The sequence below is a fragment of the Trachemys scripta genome, chromosome 4, assembly GCF_013100865.1.
Source record: "Trachemys scripta elegans isolate TJP31775 chromosome 4, CAS_Tse_1.0, whole genome shotgun sequence".
Classification (NCBI taxonomy): Eukaryota; Metazoa; Chordata; order Testudines; family Emydidae; genus Trachemys; species Trachemys scripta.
In genome coordinates this window covers 128,989,050-129,015,632 of record NC_048301.1, presented here as the reverse complement: position 1 = coordinate 129,015,632, position 26,583 = coordinate 128,989,050, and the positions used below count along the sequence as shown (strand labels likewise).

The 26,583-nt window shown below is 52.1% G+C and overlaps 2 protein-coding genes across 8 annotated transcripts; both read left to right on the top strand.

The window, feature by feature from the left end:
* Window positions 1–569: 569 nt before the first annotated feature.
* On the top strand, window positions 570–9,077 carry LOC117875904 (probable E3 ubiquitin-protein ligase makorin-2). Of its 4 annotated transcripts, none has more exons than XM_034767498.1 (9): window positions 570–832; window positions 2,388–2,607; window positions 3,083–3,202; window positions 4,114–4,418; window positions 4,722–4,816; window positions 5,454–5,662; window positions 6,986–7,096; window positions 7,291–7,423; window positions 8,066–9,077. In XM_034767498.1, exons 2-9 carry the CDS (start codon window positions 2,534–2,536, stop codon window positions 8,222–8,224), a joined length of 1,206 nt encoding a protein of 401 aa, XP_034623389.1. In that variant the 5' UTR covers window positions 570–832; window positions 2,388–2,533; the 3' UTR covers window positions 8,225–9,077. The 4 variants fall into 4 exon arrangements, with proteins under 4 accessions (XP_034623389.1, XP_034623390.1, XP_034623387.1 ...); XM_034767497.1 differs by lacking the exon at window positions 570–832 and adding an exon at window positions 1,007–1,092; XM_034767499.1 differs by lacking the exon at window positions 2,388–2,607 and having other exon boundaries at window positions 577–832.
* Window positions 9,078–13,540: 4,463 nt separating this feature from the next.
* On the top strand, window positions 13,541–26,583 carry FANCE (FA complementation group E). 4 transcript variants are annotated; one of them, XM_034767495.1, is made up of 12 exons: window positions 13,541–13,728; window positions 15,909–16,142; window positions 16,806–17,478; window positions 18,316–18,360; window positions 18,960–19,019; window positions 19,173–19,316; window positions 22,071–22,194; window positions 22,956–23,031; window positions 23,567–23,633; window positions 24,102–24,227; window positions 25,058–25,158; window positions 25,453–26,583. In XM_034767495.1, the coding sequence occupies exons 2-12, from the start codon at window positions 15,919–15,921 to the stop codon at window positions 25,454–25,456; spliced, it is 1,644 nt and encodes a 547-aa protein (XP_034623386.1). In that variant the 5' UTR covers window positions 13,541–13,728; window positions 15,909–15,918; the 3' UTR covers window positions 25,457–26,583. The 4 variants fall into 4 exon arrangements, with proteins under 4 accessions (XP_034623386.1, XP_034623382.1, XP_034623385.1 ...); XM_034767491.1 differs by having other exon boundaries at window positions 13,541–13,763; XM_034767494.1 differs by having other exon boundaries at window positions 13,541–13,786.

Here is a 26,583-nt window from a genome sequence, read left to right as displayed (position 1 = left end):
GCCTAAACAGCCAAAGGAAATGTTATCCCCATTGATTGATAAGGAACAGAGGCACTGAGAGATTAAGACCCAGTTCCTCAAATGTATTTAGGCTCCCATTGATGGATTTCACTGGAAGTTAGGAACCTAAATTCCTTTGAGGAACTGGGCCCAAGTGATTTGCCCTCAGTCAGAGTAAGGTATCTGTGGTCAAGGCAGAAATGGAACTCAGAGCGCCTGACTCCCAGCCCACTGCTTTAGCCACAAGACCACCCTGTGACGATGCCTCAGGATCAGCGTCCCCTGCCAGGATGGGGACACCCATGGTTGCTCAGCAGAAGATTCTGTCTTTGTTCCGTTCTGTCCAGCTTTTTGGCTGGATGCTGTTCTCGGACCGGCCCGCACTCCTCGCTCTGTTTATGTCTATTTCACACACGCCCCCCGGGACATCAATTATTTTTTCAGTCCTTTTTTGTCTCCCTTTAAAGCCGGTGTCATGAGGGCCAAACATCCATGGCCCTGGTCTCGGTCTCTGTTGCAGTTTGAGGTATCAATAGACTCTGCAGACTTTGGTTTTACACCGTTCTATTTTTACAGGGACATCAATAACATGTTGGATTGGTGGGGTGGAGGGAGACCATCCTGCTTTCTGCAAGCATTGATTGGACCAGTTGGCTGCAATGCCTGAGATGAAGCAGTCTTTCCCTCTGGTCTGGCTCTGGCTGCACTGGTCTGAATAAACATAAACCAAGATCCAACCTCTCCAAGCACAGCAACGAAGGGGTTAAGCCTTGTTCGCTCGCCCATTGGCTCCCTCCTGTGCACCTACCGCAGGTAGCTGATCAATGGCGGGGTGAGTAGCTGGGTGGGGACCATTCCTTACTCCAAACTAATGGGCAGCTGGGTGTGTCCTAACCTCTCTGTCTTGCCGATGGGCTAGTCCTTGGGGAAGGCTGGTTTAAACCCCTCCCCTCCCATAAAGAGTTCTGGAGGGGGCTGTGAGGGGAGAGAGGCACTTTGATTCTGTGTTTGGGCGAGGATGGAGCCTGGCTCGCTGGTAGCAGCTGGAGGGGGTCAGCCCAACAGAGGCCCCTACTCCAGGGTCCTGTGCAGGTAGGGGCTGGGGAGGGGGGTGGCTGCAGGTCAGCTCTGCAGGGGCAGAGAGCGATTCCTGAGCTGGGCTTAGGGCCCAGGAAGCTTTGCGACACTGCCCCTGCAGCCCCACCCAGACAAAAACCAGGGTGTGGAGGGAGGGCTGCAAACGGCTCTCCCCGATCCCTTTTTTGTGCTATGGGGCGGGAGTCGGCAGCAGGCGAGTCTCCTGGATGGCAGCCCTGAAATGGCCCCCATGCAGGCTCTGAAGGTAACCCCTCGTGGCGGGAGATGAAAGGGGCCCGTGGGCAGAGCCGCCATTGTCTGGCTGGGGCAGGCTCTTTGCAGCGCTGGAGGATTCTCTGGTGGCCTGGAGTGGCAAAGGCCAGGACCCTGGTTCATACAAGCTGATTGTGCAGAGGCAGCAAAACCTACAGAAACTGCTGCGTCTGCTTTTTCTCCCCCTTGGGTTTCCCCACTGCCCTGACTTCCCTTTGTAGTGAAACTTCTTGTGCTAATTTCAGGTACAACTTCGCTTTCGTTCCATCAGGCTCTCTGGATGGTTTGGTAAATAGCTCCATTTTTAAGCCAACAAGGGGTAAAAAATAAACAAACAAACTTGTGTCCTGAACGTGTTTAACAGCCAAACTTCTTGGAGTGCTTCTCTGAAACTTCAGGCGTTCCTTGCTCCCCACCTGAGAGGGGCTCATGCCTGGGGGAAGTCTGACCGGCTGCTGATTTTTGAAATGATCAGAGCTCTATGTTAAGCATTTGGGGAAGCTGAAGCAGGTGCATTCCCAGCTCTCCTGATTCTTAATGCTCTTGTTATTGGAGCAAGCATGTTTGAGACTGGGCCTCTCCATGGGAAAATACTCCAGTGGGGTTCCCCTGCTACCTCATCCAGCCTTAGGGTGACCAGATGTACTGATTTTTATAGGGACAGTCCTGATTTTTGGGTCTTTTTCTTATATGGGATTCTATTACCCCCATCCCCTGACCTGATGTTTCACACTTGCTGTCTGGTCACCCTAGCTAGCCTGGCCATGCTTCTGCTCCCTGAATCAGATCTGCTAGGCTGGGTGCAGTTGCCTTTCTCCAGTGCCCCTGCAGGTTTCCTCCTGTCCCCTGTTCTTCCTCTGAGGGCTCTCTGACTCCCTAGCCATCTTCCTCTACCCAAGTTCTGTTGGCAGTGGGGTGGGCTGTTTCTCTGTGTGTGCTGAGATGGGCTGTAGGCTGGGGAACGCCCCTGCTTGCTGTCACTTGGTAACTACACACCCAGATCAGTCAGGCTGCTATACCATAGCTCTTTTCCCCAGGCTATGTGATGTGCACTGTGCCCTCCCTATGGGACGTGTCCACCCCCTGAGTTTCCAGCGCTCCTGAGCTGAGCTGCTGTCCGAGCCCTCTGCATCTCACTAGTGGCTGCTGGCCTTGTTCTCTCACCGCTGCTGGGCCCTCATCCATGAGCTTCTCCTCAGTGCACCCTGGACTGGGCAGCAGGCCTGAGGCTGGGCATTTTACAGGAGCCCGGGAGAGTTAAGTGCTCAAATGCTACTGAATTTCAATGGGAATTGGGTGCCCAGTCCCTGTCACCTCCCTTACAAATCCCAGCCCTGTGTTCAAGCTTCGCTGATGTGCGCAGAACGCAAGGGAGCCGCTCTGCTCCCCCCCCCCCCCCCCCCCCCCCCCCGACATGAGAGCCTGGTGTTTGCTGCTCATCACTTGGGCATCTCACAAGGCTGAAATGAAGACCTACCAAGTGAATCTTGCTGACAATGCCGCCCCTGCTGAGCAATCATTTACCCCCCCCAGTAGGAAACATCCTCTAGTTTCTGCAGCCTCCCCGGTTAGTGGGCTGGGGAAGGCACTGAACTCCTCTGGGAAGTAAGGGAGTGTCAGAATGAGTGGATGGACTAGTGGGGACTGTATCCATAGGAAGCTGGTGTGCAGCTGGAGGGATGGTGGAGGGGCGGCAGCCTGAGAGTCCATATGGATTCTGTTCTTCCTGCAGGAACTTTGCCCGTGGAGCCTGCAGATGGGGTCAGAATTGCCGTTTCTCACACGACCGGAAGTCAGCCCAGATCTGCAGGTATTTCCAGAATGGGTTCTGCGGCTACGGAGACCGCTGCAGGTAAGGACGTTGCCTGGGATGCTGCAGATCTGGGCTAGAGACCAAGGTGATGGGCCCCTAAGAAATACCCTAGAACAGGGGCAGTCAAATATATATATTTTTTTTCATGGTCCAGACACTAGGGCCTGATGTGGCCCACGGGCCATAGTTTGCCCAGCCCTGGTCTAAAGCAATGGGGCGGGAGGTGGGGCGGAATCGCTAGAGCCTAGTCTAAAATGGAAACCATAATTCTCCAACAGGCTAGAGATTTGGTTAGGTAAGATGGGGGAAAAAACATCTGAGACCTGTTTCCCCAGGGGAGTTGCGTGGGCAGAGGAATACAGGGTCCACTCCTGCTGGCGTAGACTTAGACACATTCGCAGCCAAGAGGTGCAAGACCGCTGTAGTGAGCCAGAGCTTGAAGACTGTAGCTTGTTCAACTACTGGAAGTCCTAGGTTGAGGCGTTTGGCCGTGCCGGTATAGGTTTTATGTCGAGCGGGGACATGGGAGAAACACACACTTCCTGGTGCTGTAGCTATGCTGATAAAAACCCTGGGGAAAGTGCTAATGTGGTTCGGGGAGGTGGTGTGCCTACACCGGCAAAAAAACCTCCTGCTGGCATATGTGGCGTCTACACTAGGGCTGTGCGAGCATAGGCTTCGTAGGGTAGATGTAGCCTGAGACTTTCTAAGCATTAAACTTTAATGGAATAGGTGTCTAAATCCTTTAGACTTATTCTGAAAATCTCCATCGTCATTGCTACAGCTGAGGAGATGAGCTGTTCCCTGGTGTGTCTCAGTCCTAGCGAAGCTTCAGACACTGCGGTGGCATGAGATTCTGAGCGGAAAGGGGTGGTCCAGCGACCTAACCGATAGGAATGTTTCTCACCACTGGGCTTCCCTGTGTAGCCTGTAACCTTTGACTCTTCCAGCTACCAGCACATCCAAGACCCTCCAGCCCCTGCTTGGAGCAGATGCGGCTCACAGCCTGCCTTATCGCTGAGCCGTCGGGGCTCGGAGCCAGCCGTCCAGCCAGAAGCAGCAGCTGGGAGCTGGGGAGGAGCCAGGCGTGGCTCGGAGCCCTCTGTCCCTAGTGTGACACAGCTGCAACTGAACTTCAGGCAGCTGAGCACAGAGTTTGAGGAGGAAGAGGAAGATAAAGAGACCGTCCCCACGTATCCCCCAAACGGGGCCGTCAGCAGAGAGTTTGTCCCCAGGCAGGCCCCGCGTGGATCAGGTCAGTGCTGCTGGCATGCTAACAGTGTCGGAAGGGTGGGTGGGTGTGCCATACGGGGCTCTGGCATGGATGGGGAGTGCTTCTGTCCAATGCACCTTACGTTTCTTCCAGCTGACTAGTCCTCCTGCCTGGAGAAGGTTGCATCTGCTCAGGCAGCTCTTGATGGGTCCCATTGGGGAGGTGATGTATGGAGCTGGGATCCTGCTCCAAGGGGCAGACTGGCTGTGCTTTTGTGGACTGGCTTTTGAAGGCCCTTTGTCCTATGTGACTGCATCTCATGCTAACTGTTGTGTTGCTGGTCAGGGTCCCGACCCTGGGATCTGGGATTGCAGAGAACTTCCCTGGCACCAGAGGCTGCATCTAACAAGGCAATTGTCCCAGCACCTCGAACCCTAGAGGTGGGTGAGACTCTTGGGGTGGGGGTGGGCGGGAAAAGATGACATTGCCACTCAGACATTCTCAATGGGATGCTCTTACGGTGTCTGTCTATTGTGCTTACCTGGCCCCCGTCACCATGGCATTTGAGCACCTCTCCATCCTTAATGCATTTATCCTCCCAATCTCTGTCAGGCCAGGCACTGCTATTGTCCCCATTTCACAGATGGAGAACTGAGGCACCGAGAGGCTAAGTGCCTTGCCCCAAGGTCACCCAGGGAGTCTGGCAGAGCAGGGAATTGATCCCAGGTCTCTCGAATAGGCTAATGCCCTGGGACCATCCTTCCCCTGAGTCCTCCCCCAGACACCCTACCATAGATGGCTGTGAGCAATCGTTTCTGTAGGGGGAAGCCGGTGCGATCTTCCCCCTCCCCTGTCTGAGCCTTTGTAGCCTGGCAGGGGTCTGCAGAACGCCGGCTCTTCCCATGCCCAGAGCTGAGACGCTGGCCCTCTGCAAAGCAGGCTGGCTACTCAGCCAGCCCAGAGCTGAGCACCGGGTTTTACTGAGGAGCCTGGCCGGGGGAAGATGGGGCAGCACAGCTTTGTAGAAGGAAGGGGGCTCAGTCTCCAAGTGCTAGCCAGCTATATTGCTCCGTGCAGGCAGCTGGTGGGCTGGGCGCAGCTGCTGCATCGGTGGGGGAGCTGCGGAGCGAGGACGTGGTGTGCGGCATCTGTATGGACAAGGTCTACGAGAAGGCCTTACCCGAGGAGCGCGTGTTTGGCATCCTCCCCAACTGCAGCCACGCCTACTGCGTCGGCTGCATCCGCAAGTGGCGCAAGAGCCGGGAGTTCCAGAATGCGGTGATCAAGTACGTACAGGGATCCGGAGTCCTGTTCCTGGCTATGCCACACGGGCACATGGGTCCCACGTGCTAATCTGGTACTAGAGGCTAGGTCCCATTTCTAGGGTGACCAGATGTCCCGATTTTATAGGGACAGTCCTGATTTTGGGGGCTTTTTCTTATATAGGCTCCTATTACCCCCCCCCCCCCCATCCCAGTCCCGATTTTTCATATTTGCTGTCTGGTCCTGCTACCCATTTCCCTTGTCACAAAGAGCCGCAATCTGATGGGTGGCTTGGCCTTGGCAGGGCTTGGCAGCTACCCTGATTGAGGGGGAAAGGAGCTTTTGGGGCAGGCCATGGCGCGAGCAACCGCAGTGACAACCCTCCAGCCCCATCGTCTTTAAAGCTGAGGCGGTGGAAGCCCTGTTATCTTAGTCCATCCCTGTTGTGGGAAATCTGTTCTAATGGTGTCTAGGGCACAGCACAGACTAGTGCAGTGGGTCTAGAACAATGGTTCCCAAACTTTAACAACCTGTGAACCCCTTTCACTAAAATGTCAAGTCTCGCGAACCCCCTTCTAAAAATGAATATTTCCAGGGATTTTCTCCTTTACCCAAGTATAAATTATAAAAGCAGTGATCTTGGAAATATAAAATTTGTTTTTATGACATGCTTATTACACACTATTTATTATTATTATTATCATTACAGTATTTTTATTACATTATGAAAACGGCAACACTCTTCCAAGATCTTCGTAGCTTGTATCACTTTGAATAAGCCTGTTATAAGACAAGGCTCCTATGTTTCATCAAGAAGTATCAGATGTGAAACAGCAGGAAGGTATTTAAGAAGCCAACTCAAAGAGTTCCTCCTACACAAGCATTCAGGTCTTGAGCAGTCCAGGCAAACAACACACGTTACAACAAAGCTTAAACTTGTTCTTCATAATAATTTTAAAAACAGCAAAAAATATCCACCTCCCTTTCCATTTCTCATAAGGACATTTAAATCTCCTCAGTGTGATCGACATGCTAGCTTTGATCTGTTTAGCTCTTGGAAGTCCAGGGGCTCCTGGCCCCGTGCTGCCTGGGGTCCCTAGGGACAGCTCTGTCCGCCATTAGGGAATTTTTTTCCTGAGAACCCCCTGTAACATTTCAGGAACCCCAGTTTGGGAACCACTGGTCTAGAAGGAGGTAGCAGTGTCAGCTGCTGAGGGGTTGGCCTGGAGTCGCTGATCCTGGAGTCGGTACTCTGCCGGCCTGGCAGAACCCCCGCCTCTGCCCCACCCTCTCATTCACTCCTGTTGGCCGCAAATGACCCGTGCGCACCGTGTCTCTGCCCACAGGGCCTGCCCCGAGTGCCGGGTCACGTCCAGCTACTTCATCCCCCACAAATACTGGGTCTCCAACAGGGACGAAAAGGAGAAGCTGATAGAAACCTTCAAGGCGAGGACAGGGTAGGTGGCTGGCTCCTCTGCTTGCTGGAATGGGGTTTGTGTGATGAGCACTTTGAACAGCAAAGCTGTTACAGAGATGGCCCTTGCTAGAAGGGTGAGAGGCTGGGTCTCTGGGTCTAGTGTTGGCAGGTACCTGCAGGAAGAATTAACCCCTGAATTTCCATCTGAGTTAACGCAACTCTTAACTCTCTTAGGAAAATAAAATGCAAGTTCTTTGCCCACGGCCGTGGCCGCTGTCCCTTTAAATCGGAGTGCATCTACCTTCATGAGCTCCCGGCCAGGGTGCGGCCCCCTCGACAGAGACCTCCATGCAGGACAGGCCCGGTGGTAAGCAAAAGCAGCTTGAATCTCTCCTAAGTTGACAGCTGTTGGCACTAGCCAGCGGGGGGCGGGGGGGCAGGGAGAGACTCTGAATTTCACCAGTCTAGCAATGTGTTCTAGTTAAAACATAAACCGATAATGCTACCAAGGTTTTGCTCTGGGGCCCTGATTCAGCAAGATACTTAGGCATGTGCCCAACTTCCAGCACCCAGTCACTTCCACTGAAGTCAGTGCGACTCAGTACTCGGCTGGATCGGGGGATCCAGCTGTGACTGTCCAGCCACTGAGCGCTTGGAGGCCAGTCCTGCATGCAGCAAAGCAACTGCTGCATGTCCCCTGAGGAAGCTGCAGCCTCCTTACCGGGGGATGGGTTGGTGAGGAGCTCTTGGCTGTTGCTCCTTACAGTTAATCTTTCCTGGCTGGTCCTCCCTCAACACCAGGATGTCTGTCTCCTGCTAGTGGCTGTCAGGATACCCTAGTTCCCCAGGGTAGATCTGTGGGAGATAAAACCTCCATCCAAGTCATGGCTGGTTAATAGGAAATACCACACGTGCAGCCACACCTTGCAGGGGGTGGGGTCGGTTCTCATCTTCCCCAGCTGGGCTAAGAGATAAGCTTGTTGTTGTTGTTGTTGTTCTCCTGTTGCAGGCATTCAATCCCTCTCCCTCTGAGAGTTCCGAGGAGGAGGAGGACGATGATGTGTGCTTGTTCCCATGGGCTCTCACCTTTGCACTGCTGCGGGGGGACATCGATGATCCAGACTACTGCCATGAGATCTTCCTCTTGGATTCCAGTGACTCAGACTAGAAATTCCACTGGGCCGGGCCTGGCTCGATGGAGTTGGGGTCACTCCGTGGCTTGTGAACCTATATCTTTTGGGTGGGGGGAGATGGGGAAAGAAAATTGACTTCTTTTAATCTGTCTAGTTGTGTGTCTGGCAGGACTTCTAGTGATCCGAAACCACTCTGCACAAGCTGGGGGAACGCAGCACTGTCAGTGGGAAGCTCTCCCATTCCACAGGGCGGTGGGATGGCGGTTACCACTGCCACGCTGCTCTTTCATCCATCCTGGGGCTGATGGGACTGACCGCTGACCCATCGCACGTCACGTTTCCACTTCCCTCCGAAACGGCACCTCTCCCTCTCTCCGCGGGTTCCTCACCGCCATGGCTTCCCAGCCTGGGATCTGGTGGTGTCCCCAGTCCTATGGCCTCCCAGCTGCCTTGCTCTAGGAGTAGGCTGTACGTCAGGTTTCGCGGTGGTCCTGCAGTCTCTGTGTTGTGGTTGGAGGCAGAGCATGCTTGCTGCTGAGGCTACATTGTTGTGAAGGAGAGTCAGTTGAGCAGTGCTATTGGCCACAGCAGCAGGCAGTGTCTGCATCTTGGCGGGTTGCTCTAGTATTGATTGCAGTGCTGCCAGGCATCCATAGCAGGCTTAAAAGGGGGAGCAGTCTGGGATTAGTGGGTGGGGGTTTGGGGCTTTTTTTATTGATACAGGCATCTGTCTGAGGTTTCATAATGTAAGCAGGGAGACCCGCTCCATGGGAGCTGGAAGGGTTGCTGCCTGGTCGTGAAGCTGCCTGTGCACATACTTAGCAAACCTTTTAACTCTTTCAGAAGATATCTGGAGACCACGAAATAAAAATCAGCTTTAAAAACTAATCAGCCAAGTCTCTTCTTCCCAAGGACTAGGCTCTTCGTTCCCTCCTCCGTCTCCCTACTACCAAAAATTAGGCTGTTGCTAGCACCTGGGCAAGTAATGGGCTAGGGTATATGGCCCCTATCTACCCTGGAGCCCAGCACTTGGGCAGAGTGGCAGGGCTGCTGTCAAAGGGGAATGTAAGGGGGGGGAAGGTCTCTGCTGTCCCTTCTGCTTTACCCTCCTTCCAACGTAATGCATATGGGAAAACATAATCCCAGGGCTACACATAAAATGATGGGGTCTAAATTAGCTGTTACCACTCAAGAAAGATCTTGGAGGTGTTGTGTATAGTTCTCCGCTCAATGTGCAGTGGCAGTCAAAAAAGAATGTTGGGAATCATTAGGAATGGGATAGTGTGTGTGTGTGTACACACACAAAGTCCATGGTACACCCACATCTTGAACACTGTGTGTGGATGCCCCATCTCAAAAAAGATATATTGGAAAAGGTTCAGAGAAGGGCAACAAAACTTGAGGGGTATATAGAACAGCTTCTATATAAGGAGAGATTAATAAAAGGGGGATTTCTTAGCTTGCAAAAGAGATGACTAAGGGAGGATATGATGGTCTATAAAGTCATGACTGTTATGGAGAAAGTAAATAAGGAAGTGTTAGTTATTCCTCAGACCACAAGAACCAGGAGTCACCAAATGAAGTTAATAGGCCGGAGGTTTAAAACAAAAGGAAGTATTTCTTCACACAATAGGCTGTCAACCTGTGGAATGTTGTAAAGACCAAGATACTTAAGGGTTCAAAAAAGAACTAGATACATTCCTCGGGGATAGGTCTATCAATGGCTATTAGCCAGGATGAGAGGGAGGGTGGCCCTAGCATCTGTTTGCCAGAGGCTGGGAGTGGATGACAGGGGATGGATCACTTGATGGTTACCTGTTCTGTTCATTCCCTCTGGGGCACCTGGCATTGGCCACTGTCGGGAGACAGGATACTGGGCTAGATGGACCTTTGGTCTGACCCAGTATGGCCGTTCTTATCGTTCATACTTCACTTGGGAGGGTGCTTCCCAGGCTGAGGAGACGTGGGCTAGTTCTGCTTGCGCAAGTGCACTAAACACCTGCCTGAACGTACGCAGTGGGTCTGGCTGGGTTTGTGCTTGGGGGGCTAGGCCAAGCTGCCGGCCATGTGACTGCTGGTTACACCACTCGTTTTAGCGTGCCAGCTTCAGCAGAACTAGCACTTGTCTTTCCAACCTGGGAAGCCCTCTCCCCTCAGCCTGCATCTGGAAGGCCTGTGTGGGTCCATACAGTCCAGGCATCACTCCACTCTCATACACTTAAGGAGCCAAGCCTGGCCTGAATTTCTGATGGTGGGACATCTAAGGCTGGTGTCTCATCACTGAAAGTTACTGGTATCCAGGACAGACTCTCCTGTCCCTCTCATGCCATGAGAAAAAAGTTATAAAAACAACCCCTGCTCTTGCCAGGGGGTCTGATGAGAAGTCTGTGCACAAGGCAATTCATTGTGAGCATGAACCAAGTTTGCTTGTCCCATGCAGTCCATTTCATCCCCTAGGGGGCAGGATCAACAGGGGCTGTGTCCCAGTCTTCAATAAAGTATGAAATGATCTGACTTGCCCCTGTCTTTGCTGGAGCCATAAACACATATCTATATGGCACAGAGTCCGGGTCCAGAGCCTCCGTTAAGGCAAAGGGAGTGGAAAGATAATGCTGCAAATCGCAAGTTGCTTCCAGCCCTTCATCAAGGGAGCCTATGCCAGCCTGGCAGGGGAAACAGGGAGGCCAGGCTGACTCCTTTCTGGGAGGCTGCACCTTTGCTCAGTTCCTTTCACACTGTTTTGTGGGGCAGGAAACGGGACTGAGTACACTGGGGTCTTGCTGGGGGGGGTGAAGAGGAGAGAAGTGGTAAACTACCTCCCATCCCCTTAAAACTGAGTGTGCTGAAGTAAGGCATGTTTCACTATGGTGTCTCATGGGTTTGGCCACTTTATCCTACCAGGGCTGCTGTACTTATAAATACTAACTGCAGGGGTGAACTACTCGCTCATGACTAGAAAATGCACACGCTTCATCTACAGCCGGCTTTGAAATGCCACAGGGGAGCCATTCTTCCTTCAGGGCGTGGGCCTGTGGTCTGCTCTCCTGTTTGAACTGCAAACATGCCTCTCCCAGCACGGCTTGCAGGGAGCATTGGGCCAAGCTTACAGCTGCTCTACGAAGCTGTAGCAGACTCTGCCCTAGCAGCTCCAAACCCGGCGGGGGCAGGCAGGGTACAAACCATCCACCCCCTCAGCACTACACAGCCCAGGCCCTTCAGAGTTAAGGTTAAATAGAAAAGCAATCAAAAGCTGGCACCAAAGCACTCTAACTTCCCCGTGGTGCTGTTATACAGGTGTTTTGGGCCCTGCTTACATAAAACCAATTTCTGAGGTGTGTCACTACAGGCCGGTGTTATTTCGCCGGGGAGGCCCATGTAGCCTTCGGAGGGAGGGATTCAGGGGATGGATCTTTCCGCCCTGCTGTGGAGGAACCAGAGTCTTTGGTATGGTTGGAGGTTACAGGAGTGGGGCGGATCCCACTGATTCGTTTGTGGGTTGCGGGGAGGCTGCTGAATCTGATGTTTGTGGCATTTCAGTGTAGAGGTGTAAGAGAGAGAAAGAGAAACTATCGTGAAAAATGGGCTGAAACACACAACCTTTTAAATAAGGTCTCCCCTGTGCCAAGCAGTACCAGAGGTCAGGTCAACTTCCTACGGAGGATGAATTGGTGAGGTGGAACCTTGGTATATTTTGAGTGCAATTTATTTACCCTCTATACCCCAGCCTTAGATCAGAGGTGGCCACAAACAGCACCCCAGCAATCCTCTTTGCCAGAACTCTCAGCCAACCTCCCATGGCCTGTTCGCAGGCCCCAACTCCGTTCTGAGAGACGATGTCAGAGAGCAAACGTTCTTGTTACTTGCCATAGCTCCCGCTGAAAAATAAGTCCAACTCTACACCCCCAAACAAAGTACACCACAGCACTATCTTCCAAACCGAAATCCTTTTCATGCAAAGAAAAAGAACTGAGCGCATGTAACAGTGCCACCTGGTGACTTCTGTTATATCAGCAATCACATTCAGCAGAGAAATCAAGCCTATCATTTAGATGGTAAGCTCTTTGTGGGTAAGGATTGTCTTTTTGTTTGGTTTGTACAGCGCCCAGCACAACGGGGTATAGTCCATGATTGGGGCTGTGACGTGCAGTGGTGATACAAGTAACACTGGAGTGCTGAATTTGTAACTGCTGGAATAAGGGCGATTTCAGACAATTGTGAGTGAGCTTGGAAATGTTTCATTGAAGTGCCAGGGGCCAAATCCTCCCCCCAGAGAGCCTTAAAGTCAAAGGTACTTAAACTCACGCACTGTGCAGATTACTAGCAGGGCCTGCGATTGCCGGAAGGGAAAGAATTCTAAACAACATCACCTTTCCTTTTTGGCGCCTTGGCTGCCTCGCAGTCAGCTTGGACAATTCATGATTATTCATTTTGCAGCGATGCCCCGAGTCAGTGCTCCAATGGGCTGGGCGCTGTGCACATATTAAAACACGGCTCTGGCCCTAGATAGAGCCTCACCGCTTGGGGGTAAGTCGTCTCACAACTACTCCCCTCTCTTTTCCTGCAACACCACACCTGGGGAGTGGGAGAAGAGGACCTGGCTGCTCCCCCCAAGCCCTGGGAGCGGGGAAAAAGGAGCAGGGGGGAGCTGGGGCAGTGGGAATCGATGCAGGGGCTGGGATACAAAAAAAAAATTGGACATTCGGGAAGAGCCTGCGCCTATAACACTAGGCAGCTGGGCGCGTGCACTGAGCATCTTTACGGATTTCCCAAGCCAGCGGCCTCAACAAAGGGACGATTCTGAGAAAACCTGAAAAGGCAGCAATGGGGGAAGGAGGGGATAAATAATTGCTGCATGGGGAGAGGGACTGATGTGGAGTTGGGGGGGGGGGATGAATGAATTATAATATGGGGGGTGGGGAGAGGCTGGAAGCACCGTCCCATCAGGAGGTAGCTGGGGTCAGACTGGCCTTACTACTGTATAAATTTGGGTGAATTCAAGCTGGCAAAGTCCGTGTGTGTTGCAGGCGGGAGGGAAGGAAAGATGAGATTGCGGGCTCTGATTCTGGGTGGGCCATATGGCCCTCTTCCCGCCTGCCCCTGAAGCCCCTTGATCTTAAAAGCACTGGTCTAATGATGTAACGCCGGCAAGCAAAGGTTTCGTGTGCTCCCCTGGCATTTCAGCAAATGACGGGGAAGTGATTGTGGGCAGGCGGGGGAGCGGGGACAGGAGTCTGTGTGTTGGGGGCATGGGATGTTTTGGGGTGGGTGGTGGAGGGACGCTGCTCCTTTAAGGCGTGGAAGGGAAAGAGAGGGCCTGTGAACCAGGAAGTGGAACATGCTGCCCCAGTGAGAGCTGGGCCCTAACAGAGATGGAGGCTGTGCAGAGCGGATGCTGAAGCTGACTTTGCTTCCAAGGCCCCGGTAGGGGGGAAATCAACCCCCTGGCAGCAGCTTCTCTCCGGGGCCTCCCTGGCGTGCTGAGTGGGGAAGCTGAAGGATTCACACAGCAGGCTGCTAAATCCAGAGTCAGTGCCTGATGGTCAGCGCTATAACGGAGGCTAATAGGAGCCACAGGTACTCAGCGCCTTAGAGCAGTGGTGGGTTCAACCTTCCAGGCTCCTGTCCCCCTTTCAGGAGGCTGATTTGTCTTGTGCACTCCCAGTTTCACCTCACTTAAAAACTACTTGCTTACAAACTCAGACATAAAAATACAAGAGTAGCACAGCCACTAGTTCTGAGAAATGGCTGACTTCCTCGTGTTTACCATATAATCATCAAATAAATCGATTAGAATATAAATATTGTACTTACATTTCAGAGTATAGTATATAGAGCAGTATAAGCAAGTCATTGTCTGTATGAAATGTTAGTCTGTACTGACTTTGCTAGGGCTTTTTATGTAGCCTGTTGTAAAACTAGGCAAATATCTAGATGAGTTGATGTAACCCCTGGAAGACCTCTGTGTACCCCAGGGGTACACATACCCCTGGTTGAGAACCGCTGCCTTACAGAATCAGGCCTCTTCTGTGGCAGAGCCTAGCTATGTAGACCTGCAGACTCTCTGGATTGAACGTTTTGGCCTGAGATTTCCCTCTTGGGCACAGTCCGAGCTAGGATTTGGAAGGTGCTGGCAAATATATGTACAAGGGCTTGTGCCTTTAACATGCATAACCCAGGTCGAGATGGCAATTCTTAGCTGCTAATACGTTAGCCCACACCTTTCAAATCCTTGTCTAGACAAAGCCTGGGGTGCCCTGCGTCTCCCCCAGTTCCATTTTGCAACCATGGGGGCGGGGATAAAAATGGACATTATATGGTCTTAAATGGTGACTAATCTCTCCCAGAGGTACTGGACCATGCCCCATCCTGCTGATCTCTTTGGAGTTCTGCTGGGTGAATTTGGATGGCTGGAGAGCCGACGTCTCGTTCGTGGGCTGTCAGGACAGCACCCATCTCCCTGTTTTGTTTGTGGGTTTAGCCTCCGGGGCTGGGGGCTCGGTGGTATCCACAGCTATGGCTCTTGCACTGCCCAAGAGTCCTGAGATTTTAGAGGCTTCCTTGGGAGCTCCCCCAGAAGCCATTCCCAACACAAAACCTGCTCAGGGCCACATTTTCCCTCCTGTCCTCTGTGCGCACCACAGCAGTGTGGTCTAGTGGGTGGAACAGAGCGGACTTGGATTTGAGTGACCTGGTTTCTATGTATTATTAAAACCCTGCAAACAAGGCCTCTGCAGATTCTGTGGGTGCATTTCTGGATTCTTATTTGTAAAGCAAATAAACCACTTGGCCCCAAATGTGGCCCCACAGATGGAATATTTTTGTTATGCATTAGATGTTCCCTGTGCCGGGGTTTGCAATGTGAAGGTTGCCTCTAGGCTCCAATAACTGCCCTGCTTGACCGTGGGTGCCATGCCCAGCAGCTCCCTGCTCCTACCTCCAAGCCAGTGTGGAAAACAGCCATCCAGGGCTCAGTGGAGTTCACTGTCTGCTGTAGCATTGTGTGCCAGGCACCTGGTAGGGCATATCTCTTCACCCCTGTCTTTGGGATAGCTGAGGGGCAGCGGGGCGCTGTGCATGACAAGGGCTGTCTACACAAAATGAATTTGCTCTTCATCTTTTGTGTTAGCTCGTGAGCTGCTGCCGCTCCTCTCCCTTGTATCACGGCTACAGGAAGTCACTGAGGCAAATGCCGTGGCTGGATTTTAAAAGGGGCTGCATGATTTTATGGCCAATAATAGTTAGGGGACCTAGGAGAAAGCTAATCCAATCAGTGCTCCAGGGCAGAAGCCAACTGCAGCAGGTCAGGAAGGAATTCTTGCCCTTCCCCCTGCTGCGTTCTGCAATAGGCTAACTCTGTTGTGGGATGTTTTCACCCTGGTTTGAAGCTTTTCTTGGAGATGGGAGATCTTACTAGGCAGACCGGTGGTCCCATCTGTCTCCTGGGGTATCTTACTATCTCGGCTGGTACGTGGAAGGAGACAAGATGATTGGATCCACTATGGCAGGAGATGGGGTACTGGGCTAGACATCCCAGTGGTCTGATCTGGATGCTGGGTACCATACTAGATGCACCAATTGTCTCCTATGCAGCCCTTTTATGGCCTAAGCCAATATATGGCAAATCCTATTTTCCCCTCACCTCTCCTGGCTGCTCTTGGGGTTTTATTGCATCGCCGGGCGGCCTTGTGACCCCATTCACATTGGATGTGTCCTTTGCAGGGCCGATGAGATGGAAGCTCCCCCAGCTCCCTGGCTGCAGAGGTTTGACAAGCCTTCCCGTCTCCTCCTCCACACGCTGACGTCCGGGCCGTGCGGGGCACTGGCTGCCTTCCGAGCCCTCCAGCGCATCCGGGCCTGCGACGCGCCAGGGCAGGCGTTCCATTGGCAGATCTTCACCGAGACCTTGTGTGCTGAAGAGCCCGTGCTGCGGGGGCCCGAGAGGACCCTCACCCTGTGAGTCGCTTACGTTGTCTATTTAGAAAACTCACAATAACTTCTCTGTCCAGCAGTTGCTTTGGCCCTTTAAGGGCCCGATCCTTCACGGTGCTGATTGCCCTTAATTTAAGCCTGTGGGAGATGAGGCAGCTCAGCATCGTTCAGGACCAGCCCAGGAGTGCCAAACCTCTTGCTCATTTACTGCACTGGGAGTGTGGGTTGAGTAAAGAGGGCAGGCTTGGCCCTGAGAGCGAAGAAGCAACGTGCTGGTCTGTGTATTAATAATGTTTTGCACACACGCGTCTGCATAACTAACCGCTGCAGTGCCCGCGAGAGGCAGGGGGGCTCCCTGTGTCACGCGGGGAAAGGTGAGGCAGACAGACAGAAAGTGCCCAGTTCCAGAGCGGGGCCGTCGTGTGGTCAGAATGTTGGGGATCTTTCAGGTCAAGAGTGGGCCCAGACCAGATCCTTTTTTCTATAAACGCTCTATCTGACCCCGTCAGACTCCCGAGCAGCCCATCTCTGCTCCTCTGCCTGCTCCATTTCCCCCCAGCGGACGGTGAGTTAGGACTTCCGGAGGCAGCACCCAGCACCTGACCCTTTCCCTGGAGCAGATCTACGAGTAAATCTCTTTCATTCCTCCTTTCTCCCCCCCCACCCCCGCTTCTGCCCCCTGCTCAGGAGACCGATACTGCTGCTGCTTCCCGTGCTGTGCCAGAGAAATCTCTTCTCCCTGCTGCACATGGTGCAGGGCAGTGTGCCGAAGGACTGCCTCAGCCAGCTGCTTCAGGCTACCAGGAAAGATCCCAGCCCAGACCTCTGGGTGCAGGCCCTGCGGGATCTACTTGAGAGGGGGCTGAGAGAAGAGAGGAGCTGTTGGACTCCACTTCCGCTGACAGACACGTGCCGGCAGCAGCTTAAAACTCTGTGCCAGAAGATCGTGGGTGGCACTCAGAGCAAACCGGACTTGGAAAGGAAACAGAGTTGGTTCATCCAGGAGCATCCAGGCCCTGAACTCTGGCTGGCTGGGGATGCGACCGACTCTGCATCACAGCTTAGGAAACGCAAGCAAGTAGCTGAGGAAAGTCTGGACCCCGAGGGGGAGAGGCAGAGGAAAAGGTCCCGGTTGGAAGAGGAGGAGTTAGACCTGGAACCTCGGGCAGGAAGCACCTTTGTGAAAGGAGCTGGTGCTAGGGAAGATGAGATTGGTATAGAGGTATCTGGACGTGGGTCCATTCAGAGCCAAACCAGGGGGGCCAATGAAAATGCCCAGCCGGATGCCATCATGGAGACAAGAGAGGCCAGTCAGGGTTGCCAGCGGGACGCAGCAGCAAAAGTCCCTGATTTTATGCAGGTACCAGCTAGTGTTTGAATTCCTTCTAAGTGAGTTATCTCAGTGCAAGTACAGAACGCAGAACCCAGCCTTTCCAATCTCCAAAGCAGTGTGGCCAATAGAGCTCCCCGTTCTCCCCTCTCCACACCTCACCTGGTGACGCTGTATCGCCTGCCCAATGAACAGCAGCACTGAACAGCTGAAACTTGTCCTGTACCATAAAGGTTACCAAAACTGGGCTTTGTGGAGCGACACGGGCAGGAGTGGGCTGTAGTCCACAAAAGCTTATGCTCTAATAAATTTGTTAGTCTCTAAGGTGCCACAAGTACTCCTGTTCTTTTTACGGGCAGGAGTGGGGCCTAGAGCCAAGGGCTTGCTCTTTGGGAATAAACAGTGTAGGTGTGAAAGGGATTATCTTGTAACTCCAGTTTCTCAGCCATTTTTTAGCAGCTGGCTCTCTTTCCAGAGGTTGCTGCTACTAATGGCTGCCTTAAAGTGGAATAATGACTACCATTGATATACCTCCTCCCACCCACAGATCCCAAAGGGCTCTGCTGACTGATTGCAAACTACTTGTGGCATTTTTAGGGGTCCTGCTGCCCGCTACCGAGATGCAGCTGCTTCTGGGGTGAAGCACAGCAGCCCTTTAACAGTGCACAGCAACTTAACACCACAATTCAGAACAGGAGAATGAAGGAAATGGCCCAGAGCACTGAGATTTGATTCTCTGCCTTCCCAGAAACCAAAGGGGAAGTAAAATGGGCTGGGGAATTATCTGGGTGGCTTTGGGAATTTTGCCTCCCTCCTGGGGGTTTTGTTCTTTCTAGGCTTTAACTATTTTTAAAATGTTTTTCCCAGATGCACGTGCCTAGACTTAAGATGCTGCTAGAGATGGAGTCAAATGTAAGTATTTTGCGTCTGCATTTCACCAGGAGCACTTGGTCCAAACCAGCTTGCACCAGGGGCTCCAGAAAGGGAATGCATTTGATCCAAGGAGACAGGCTTTGCAGGAAGAGGTGGAGGTGACCTGTACTGGGGAAAGGGCAGTCCTGCTGCTACATCAGGGGTGGGCAAACTTTTGGCCCGAGAGCCATATTGGGGTTGCAAAACTGTATGGAGGGCTGGGTAGGGAAGGCTGTGCCTCCCCAAACAGCCTGGCCCCTGCCCCCTATCTGCCCCCTCCCACTTCCTGCCCCCTTACTGCCCCCCTAAGAACCTCCAACCCATCCACCCCCCCGCCCCCCAGCAGTTACCTGATTAACCCCTAACACCTGAGAATTGATTCCCTTTGTAAGTTTTCATCTGGGCTGATGTCACTGCAGATGCTACTCTTCTTCCTATGCATGAAGTTGGACATCTTGTGGCTTTGCTGTGCTCTGAACCTGAGTCTGTCCAAACTTCTGTGTTAAGCAGCAGAGAATGGTTTCCTTTGAAACCAACTGGGGGAACGGGGATAGAACCTATTATTTGAATGGCCTATTTAATCTCCTGTTTCTCTTTAGCAAGCAGATGGGACTGCCCCTCCCGAACTGCAGATCCTGAACGAATGCACCCCTGGCCAGGTGAGCGGGCAATGATAACACTGGGAGGGATGCTGATTGCAGCCCGTATAAAAATCATCCTGAGGGAACCAGCCTCTAATCCCTCTCCTCATTCTTCGGTGCGTGGGAAATGTCCTGCTGCTGTCCGTAATGCTTGTACGGCCTCTCTTCCAGCTGGAGGGACTGTGCTCATTACTCCAGCTCTCACAGTATCCGGAACGTGTCCTTGTGCATTTCTGCACCTGGCTGCTCGCTCTCACGCCCGAGCTCAGCTACACTAACGCCGTGGTGCTGACGGAGCAGCTCTTCCTCCAGCGGGTAGGTACCGATGGCCCACACCTGGGGTGCTGAGCTGGCAGACGGCCCCCAGAGACCGTGTCCTCCAGGATCCATTCTCCTGATTGATAGACACACCTTCTGGGGAGAGAAGGGGCTGTATGTTGTGTTTCATGCTGGTGAATCCCTGGAGATTGAAGTCCTGCCTGTACAGAACAGGTGCAGCACTGCGCAGTGACAGGGTAAACTTTCCCCGTCTGGTTCTGTCAATATGGACGGGAGAGGAGCTCAGGCTCCGTAACCTGTTCGATCCTTGACCTCTCTAAGCCTTGAGCCAGCTCCCAAGGCCAGTGCTGATGGGTTTTGTACCATTGGCACCTGCTTACTAGGAACTGCGCTAAAAGACACCGGCTCACTGCTTGTGGGGACGATAACCCCTTTTTGCAACTGCTGCCTTGGGCTGGAACCAACAATTTTCTGGTGAGGAGTGCTAGCGCTCATCCCCAATCCCCTGAGCCACCCAGGCCCACAGTTACAAAGGTATTGACAGCTGTAATTTGGGGGTCTATGCTGAGTTGTGTTCCTGCTGTTGACAGAACCATCCTGTAGGAACCATTCTTATAAACCATTTATTGAATGCTGCAAATTTACACAGCCCTTTGCTAAATCTTACGGGCCCTGCCCCAGGTGCTTATACTCTGAGATAGAACCAAGAGCTGGAACCGGTGCTGAGCCCAGGGCAAGCGTGGGCAGTTACTGGTGAGCACAGGAAGGATTCCGGGCAGAAGTGGATTTGAAGGAGGAGGCAGTGAGACAGTCCTTGGTGGATAAGAAGTGGGTAAAGATTTGCCGACATGGGCCCCAATCCTGCAAAGAAGCATGTACTTGCTTAAAGCTAAGCACATGCGTCAGACTTTGCAGACTCAGCACCATCAGGAGCAACCTGATAGGCTCTGGGTGAAGAATGGGAAGGAGAGAGAAAGGGACAGAGAGAGCTGAAGAAGTCAAGAAGCTGGGAGGATGGGTTGGAGCGTAAGGAGTAAGAGGAAGTGAGTGGAGATGGGGACGAGGTCACATACGGCCTTGGACATGAAGCGAAGAGCATGAGTATGTTTCAGTAAGAGCCAGAAAGCCAGTGAAAGGAATCACAAAAAAACAGCCATATTGGGTCAGACCAATGGTCCATCTAGCCCAGTATCGTGTCTTCCAACTGTGGCTGGTGCCAGATGCTTAAGTGAATGGAAAGAACAGGGCAATTACCAAGTGATCCATCCCCTGTCATCCACTCCCAGCTTCTGGCAGTCAGAGGCTTAGGGACACCCAGAGCATGGGGTTGCATCCCTGACCACCTTAGCTAATAGCCATCGAAGGATCTATCCTCCATTAACTTATCTAGTTCTGTTTTGAACCCAGTTGTACTTTTGGCCATCACAATGTCCCCTGGCAATGAGTTCCACAGGTTGACTGTGCATTGTGTGAAGAAATACTTCCTTTTGTTTGTTTTAAACCTGCTGCCTATTCATTTCATTGGGTGATCCCTAGTTCTTGTGTTCTGTGAAGGGGTAAATAACACTTCCCTATTCACTTTCTCCACACCAGTCATGATTTTATAGGCCTATATCATATCGTCTGCCTCAGTTGTCTCTTTTCCAAGTTGAACAGTCCGTCTTTTTAATATCTCCTTATACAGAAATTATTCCATTCCCATAATAATTTTTGTTTCCCTTCTCTGTACTTTTTCCAATTCTAATATACATTTCTACCCCGATATAATGCGACCCGATGTAACACAAATTCGGATATAACTCGGTAAAACAGCGCTCTGGGGGGGCGGGGCTGCGCCCTCCGGCGGATCAAAGCAAGTTCGATATAACGCGGTTTCACCTATAACGTGGTAAGATTTTTTGGCTCCCGAGGACAGCGCTATATCGGGGTAGAGGTGTATCTTTTTTGAGAAGCGTCCACCAGAACAGTACACGGGTATTCAAAGTATGGGTGAACCATGGATATATACAGTGGCATTATGATATTTACTGTCTTCTTATCTATCCCTTTCCTAATGATTCCCGATATTCTGCTAGTTTTTTTTTTTTTTTTTCCTGCTGCTGCACATTGAATGGATGTTTTCAGAGAACTATCCACAATGTCTCCAAGATCTCTTTCCTGAGTGGTAACAGCTAATTTAGACCCCATCACCTTTTCTGTATAGTTGGGATTATGTTTTCCAATGTGCATTACTTTGCACTTATCAACCCTGAACTTCTTTTGCCATATTGTTGCCCAGTCACCCAGTTTTGTGAGATCCCTTTGTAACTCTTTGCAGTCAGCTTTGAAATGAACTATCACTGGTGCAGATGATGTGGTCGGAGGAGGGCATGGGGTCTCCGGTAGGGATGTCAAGCTTGGATATGAGATCACTGCCCATGGCACTGGCTGGATGTTGCTCTGTGAGCTCACTGGTTGCCGGCAGTGCCAAAGGGCCCGAGCGGCAGAGAAAGGGACCTTGGCCTGGCTGGAGCAGAGTCTCTGCCCTGTGCCCAAGACATCCCCTGACTTTAGAGAATAGAGTAAAACAGCACAGAACAGGTACTGGTTCCTCCTTAGCTCCCTTCCCCTTCAGCAGGGGAGACTGTGCCATTTCTAAATGGTATGCACTAGACTTGGCAACATTCCCCCCATAGGCCCCTTAAACACCCGGGCTTCACTGACCCGCCCAGGGATGGAAAGGGTCCAGGCGACAGGGCCTGCGTTTCCATGCTAAGCTGTATTTGTTCTGCATCTTCTTCCGTGCCCTAGGTTCTCTCGCTGGCCCAGCCGGCCTCCCGTCATCTCATGGCTGCGCTGACCTCGTTCTGCTCCAAGTATGCTCGCCCAGTCTGCTGTGCCTTGATCACTCCAGTCCTGCGGGCCTCGGGGGCAGGTGAGTTCACAGCTTGTCCTACAGTGAGAAGGGCCGGGCCCCTCTGCAGGTGGATGTATGTGCTATGCAGACTTCTTGCTCTCACTACACCAGAGAGCTGCGTTACCTGATCTGTGGGTCACCAGTCGTTGTCTTTACGGTCAGAGACCACAGATCTGCTCCTGTTCACCATCTCTGATGCAACCAGCCTGCTAAGTCACCTAAGAGTTAGGGCTCCTCAGCGCCTGGGAAAGCCCTGTCAAGCATTGACTGGCACTTCCTTTCGAATCGCCATGCAACAGGCACCGTGTATTCCAGAGTGAATGAAGCAGTCTGGTAGTTGGTGGCTCAGGGCGTGCGAATGCCTGAGAACTCCTGATCTGGACTGAGTGGGAGAGGGAGCCCCTGCCCCAGAACACTGGCTCCAAGGGACGAGCTCTGCCCTGGTGTAAGGTGGCACTACTCCAACTTGAGAGGAGCAGTGCCCTCTGACACCAGGCCCTGAGTGGCATGTCTGGAGTGAGACACGACAGCCCCTACCTGGACTCTTTGGATGTGAGACTCTCTCTGACTGGGACTGGTATCAGTTATTCCATCCATGTGGCCGGGGGGAAGCCAGACTCTCTCCAGCCCGGCAGACAAGGCCTTTGCCCTGCAGGAGGTCGAGGAGCCAGGGTTGTGAGGACATGCCCAGTGTGCGGTGGTGAAGCTGATTGTGGGGGCGGGCGGAAGGGGATGGGATATGACTGCTTGTGGCCAACGCTGCCATCTTGTTGTTGCAGGCCCTGAGCGGATGAAGCTAGTGTGCGAGCTGATAGAGGACAGCCTGGAGCCAGAGTATGTGAGGCTGGTACTCAGGTAAATGCTTACAGAAGGGGAGGAATTTCCACCCACTCTGTGTCCCCTCGCACAGGAATGACTGGGGTGTGATATCGCCCACTGGTTCAGACAGGCACTCCTCCCTCACTACAGGCTGAGGGCCAGGTACCGTCCTGGATCCACACAATCCACTCCATTGCACACATGGGAACTGTGGGGCCAGCATGAGGGCCGTATACCCTGGAGAATTCTATGCGGGCAGAGGTGGGCAGTTAGCACTGATCTATTCCATACAGTGCCCGCAGTTCAGCCATGCCTCTTTCTCAGGCGTAGACGACACTAGAAAGGGTTTGCTGGTCTAGCTACTCCAGCAAACTGCCCCTAGTGCAGACACAGCTTCTACTGGCAAAAGAATTCTCTTATCGGTATCATTTATACCAGATCCTCTAACAAAGTAAGAGGTAAAACTCTGTCTGCGCTGGTATAAACGTGTCACCGTTATTCACATCCCTACCCAACGTTATTATACCAGCCAGAGTTTCTAGTGTAGCCCTGGCTTTATTCTCCTCTCCAGCCAGGTCCTGGAGATGCCGTGGTCAGAGGAGCTCATCACTGTTGTGCAGACATTACTGGGAAGGCAGGTGAGCAAACACATTCTCTCCTGATGTATTTAAATGACCCTTTTGAAATACCTGTGTGTGAATTTAGTAGTGGTGAAAGGTGCCAGCTTGATGGCCTGGAGTCCTCTCTCCCCTCAGAGCAGGACTCCACCTTGACCCAAGCCACCACAGTTATTATCCACTGCCCGTGCTACCGTGTCTAGGCTGTGCGGCTTGAGATGAAGCATTGCATGCTGGGACCAGTAGTCTTCAAGGACAGCTCCTCCATATTACAGATGAGGGCAGCTGCAGTCTGTGTCCCTCCCATGCTGCCTTCAGGAACCTGGCAATTTCCCAGGGTATTTGGGTGCCCCTGCTGTTGGTGGGTGCTGACTGCTCTTTGGTTCAATTTATCCAGAATCGGCAGTGAGCCAGTCTGGGACACTTGGTGTCTGAGGTGGCCCTTGTTCCTTGTATTCTCCTTGCTCCGTGTCCACATCTCTCTTTCAGGTGGAGCTGCCCCCTGAGCTCTTTAACCTCCTGGTCCTGAAACTGTGCCGGCTGGCCCAGGAGTTTGCTAAGTCAATGAATTACACCAAGCTGATGATGGCTGTGCTGACCATATACAGCAGCAATGTGAGTCCAGACTGAGAGCTGTGAGTCCCGGGAGTCTTGCTTTTATGTGCACAGGGCCAAGAGGAAATTACACAAACACGAGCTCTGCTTAGGGTGTCCATTGCTCCATCTCTTTGGTGAAAGGGATCTCAGTGTAAATACCTTTCAGCTGGATGGGATTTTCTTCTTCACTTCCTGTCTTAACTGACTACACCGCTCATCTGGAATTCCTGAGTTCTGATCCACCTGGAACTTGGGAAGAGTCACTTAAATCCTGATTTTTTTCAGAGGAGCTGAGCACCCACAACTCAGCACCTCTGGAAAACCAGGCCCAAGGCCCAAAATCAGTCACCCCTTCCGAACAATGGACTCAGTGGTTTAAGCACCAGGTTTAGAACCGCTAGAATGCCTGGAATCCCAGCAAGTAGCTACATTGAGTTCTATGCAGTGTATTCAGTCTGGGCCTTTTGGCTGAGACCTTTAAAACTGAGCGCCTGCCTGCTGGAGGGGCATGGTAAGGACATTTTGAAACATGGCCCCTGCTTTTGGGTGTTGCCGTTTTGGGGAGCTCTGCGTCAGACACCAAGGGCCTCATTTTTCAGAGGCATTGAGTACAACACCCCCCACTGCTTCAATGGAAATCAGTGGGCGCTGCAGTTGCTCAGCACCTCTGAAAATCAGGCCCAGTGCGTCTCCAGTTGGGCTCCCAATTCAGGCTATTAACACAGGGTAACACGTAGCTCAGTGGAACTCGGCTGTTGATGAGAAAGGAACTAACTCTTACCTGCCACCGTTCCTTGGAATTGAAGCCAGAGTGGCCTAAACAGCTTCTTTTCCCTCTTCCTTTCCAGATTACTCCAGCCCATCGGAGACATTTGTCTGGTGCTCTGGATCTCAACCACACAGCTCTCCGGAAATCTCTGCAGGCTGCCCTGGAACAAATGGCTCCCAGGTGAAATAGCAAATCCGTCCCCTACGTTCCACAGGGATGGGAGAGCTTCATGGTCGTCTGCCCCAGCCGGGAACACCACAGGCTGCCCGGGAGGGCATGTGAGAAGATAGTTGTGAGCTCTTGCATTCCTAGTGTCGGTGTGATGGAAACGGGTGGAGATACCCTGAGATGCTGACATACGCCGGGGTGGAAACGGCACCGACGTCTTGCTTTAGTTTAGCTATTACTCCATGTGTAAGTTTCCCTGTCCCTCAGTGTTTTCTGATTCCTTCTTTCTCTCTTTCTTCCTCCCAGGTGAAGTTGCCCATCCTAATGGAACGGAGTGGTATAAATGTCTGCCTTCTCAGACTCCAGCCACCAAGGGTCTGTGCATGGCCCTTCATACACCAGTGACTGTGACAAGCCCCCTCTGGCACAGGAGGAGGACAGCTTCCAGAGCTAGAGTTAGAGCCAGCGTAACGGAGCCTTGGAGAACAGGTCGTGCCAAGTAGTGTCAGACTGGTGCCTGCAGAATACGCCTGAAACAGAGACATCTGTTGAGTGACTCTAATGGGCAAACCTGAAAGCCCCTTCAACTAAAGATTCTGTGTATGGAAAATCCCACAGCTGAGGAAGATCTACAATTCTAGGAGAACTCCCAGCGTAGCTCCCCTTATTAATACCCCACCTGCCCCAGGTACCCCTGCATTCCCACTTGGGCTGTTTTCTTGCATAAAAACCCTTCAGACATGGGGGGGCTCACTCTGTATTTTTGGATCTCCCAACGTGGAGGGTTTTCCTGGCTAATCTAGCTTAGAGTTGAGCAAACCTCTCTTTAGAGCTAGTGAAACTAGTTTGGATAATTAAATAACTTGCTCTCCCCTAGAACGTAAACTGGACCTTCCTTGAGGTTCAAAGATGACTTGGCCTTTTCACTTTCTCTTCCTGCGGCTGCCTCCACATTCTCCTTGGAAGTGCAAAAATATCTGATGAGGCCAGACTATGAGCAAGTGGCTCTAAAAGTCTCTTCTCATGAAACTTGCAGCAGATGGTTTTGATAAGCTTGTGATCTCCGGGGTGTTTATGTGACCTGGAGATGTTATTGGTTATCCCATAAGTACAGATTATAAAGCGAGGAATTAAATGCTCGGGGCCAGGGTTCTGAAGTGTCCGTTTCCCCCACTGCCCTCCGAAAAGGGCTTTATCCCATGTTATCTCAGTAAAGGAGACACCTTGCCTCTGCGTGCCTTCAGGATTCCATCTTGTCCCTTGTGCTCACTCCCTTTGGGTTCATTAAACATCCCAAGTGCTATTATTTGCTCACGGAAGCATTTGTACCCGTTGGGTCCATCTAAAACCTGAAAGAAAATACATTTGTATTCTTTCTACTTGTGGGTATTGTCTTTTTTCCTTTGTCAAAGCAGTATAATAAAACAGATCATTTCA

Bases quoted from the DNA above. Each gene is read 5' to 3' on its own strand.
- LOC117875904 (XM_034767498.1), top strand. From the start codon at position 2,534: ATGAGCTTCTCCTCAGTGCACCCTGGACTGGGCAGCAGGCCTGAGGCT. The intron at 4,419-4,721 runs GTCAGTGCTGCT...GTTGCTGGTCAG, and splicing joins GCAGGCCCCGCGTGGATCAG to GGTCCCGACCCTGGGATCTG. The intron at 7,424-8,065 runs GTAAGCAAAAGC...CTCCTGTTGCAG, and splicing joins CATGCAGGACAGGCCCGGTG to GCATTCAATCCCTCTCCCTC.
- FANCE (XM_034767491.1), top strand. From the start codon at position 13,726: ATGGTCAGCGCTATAACGGAGGCTAATAGGAGCCACAG. The intron at 18,361-18,959 runs GTAAGTATTTTG...GTTTCTCTTTAG, and splicing joins TGCTAGAGATGGAGTCAAAT to CAAGCAGATGGGACTGCCCC. The intron at 24,228-25,057 runs GTGAGTCCAGAC...CTTCCTTTCCAG, and splicing joins TGACCATATACAGCAGCAAT to ATTACTCCAGCCCATCGGAG.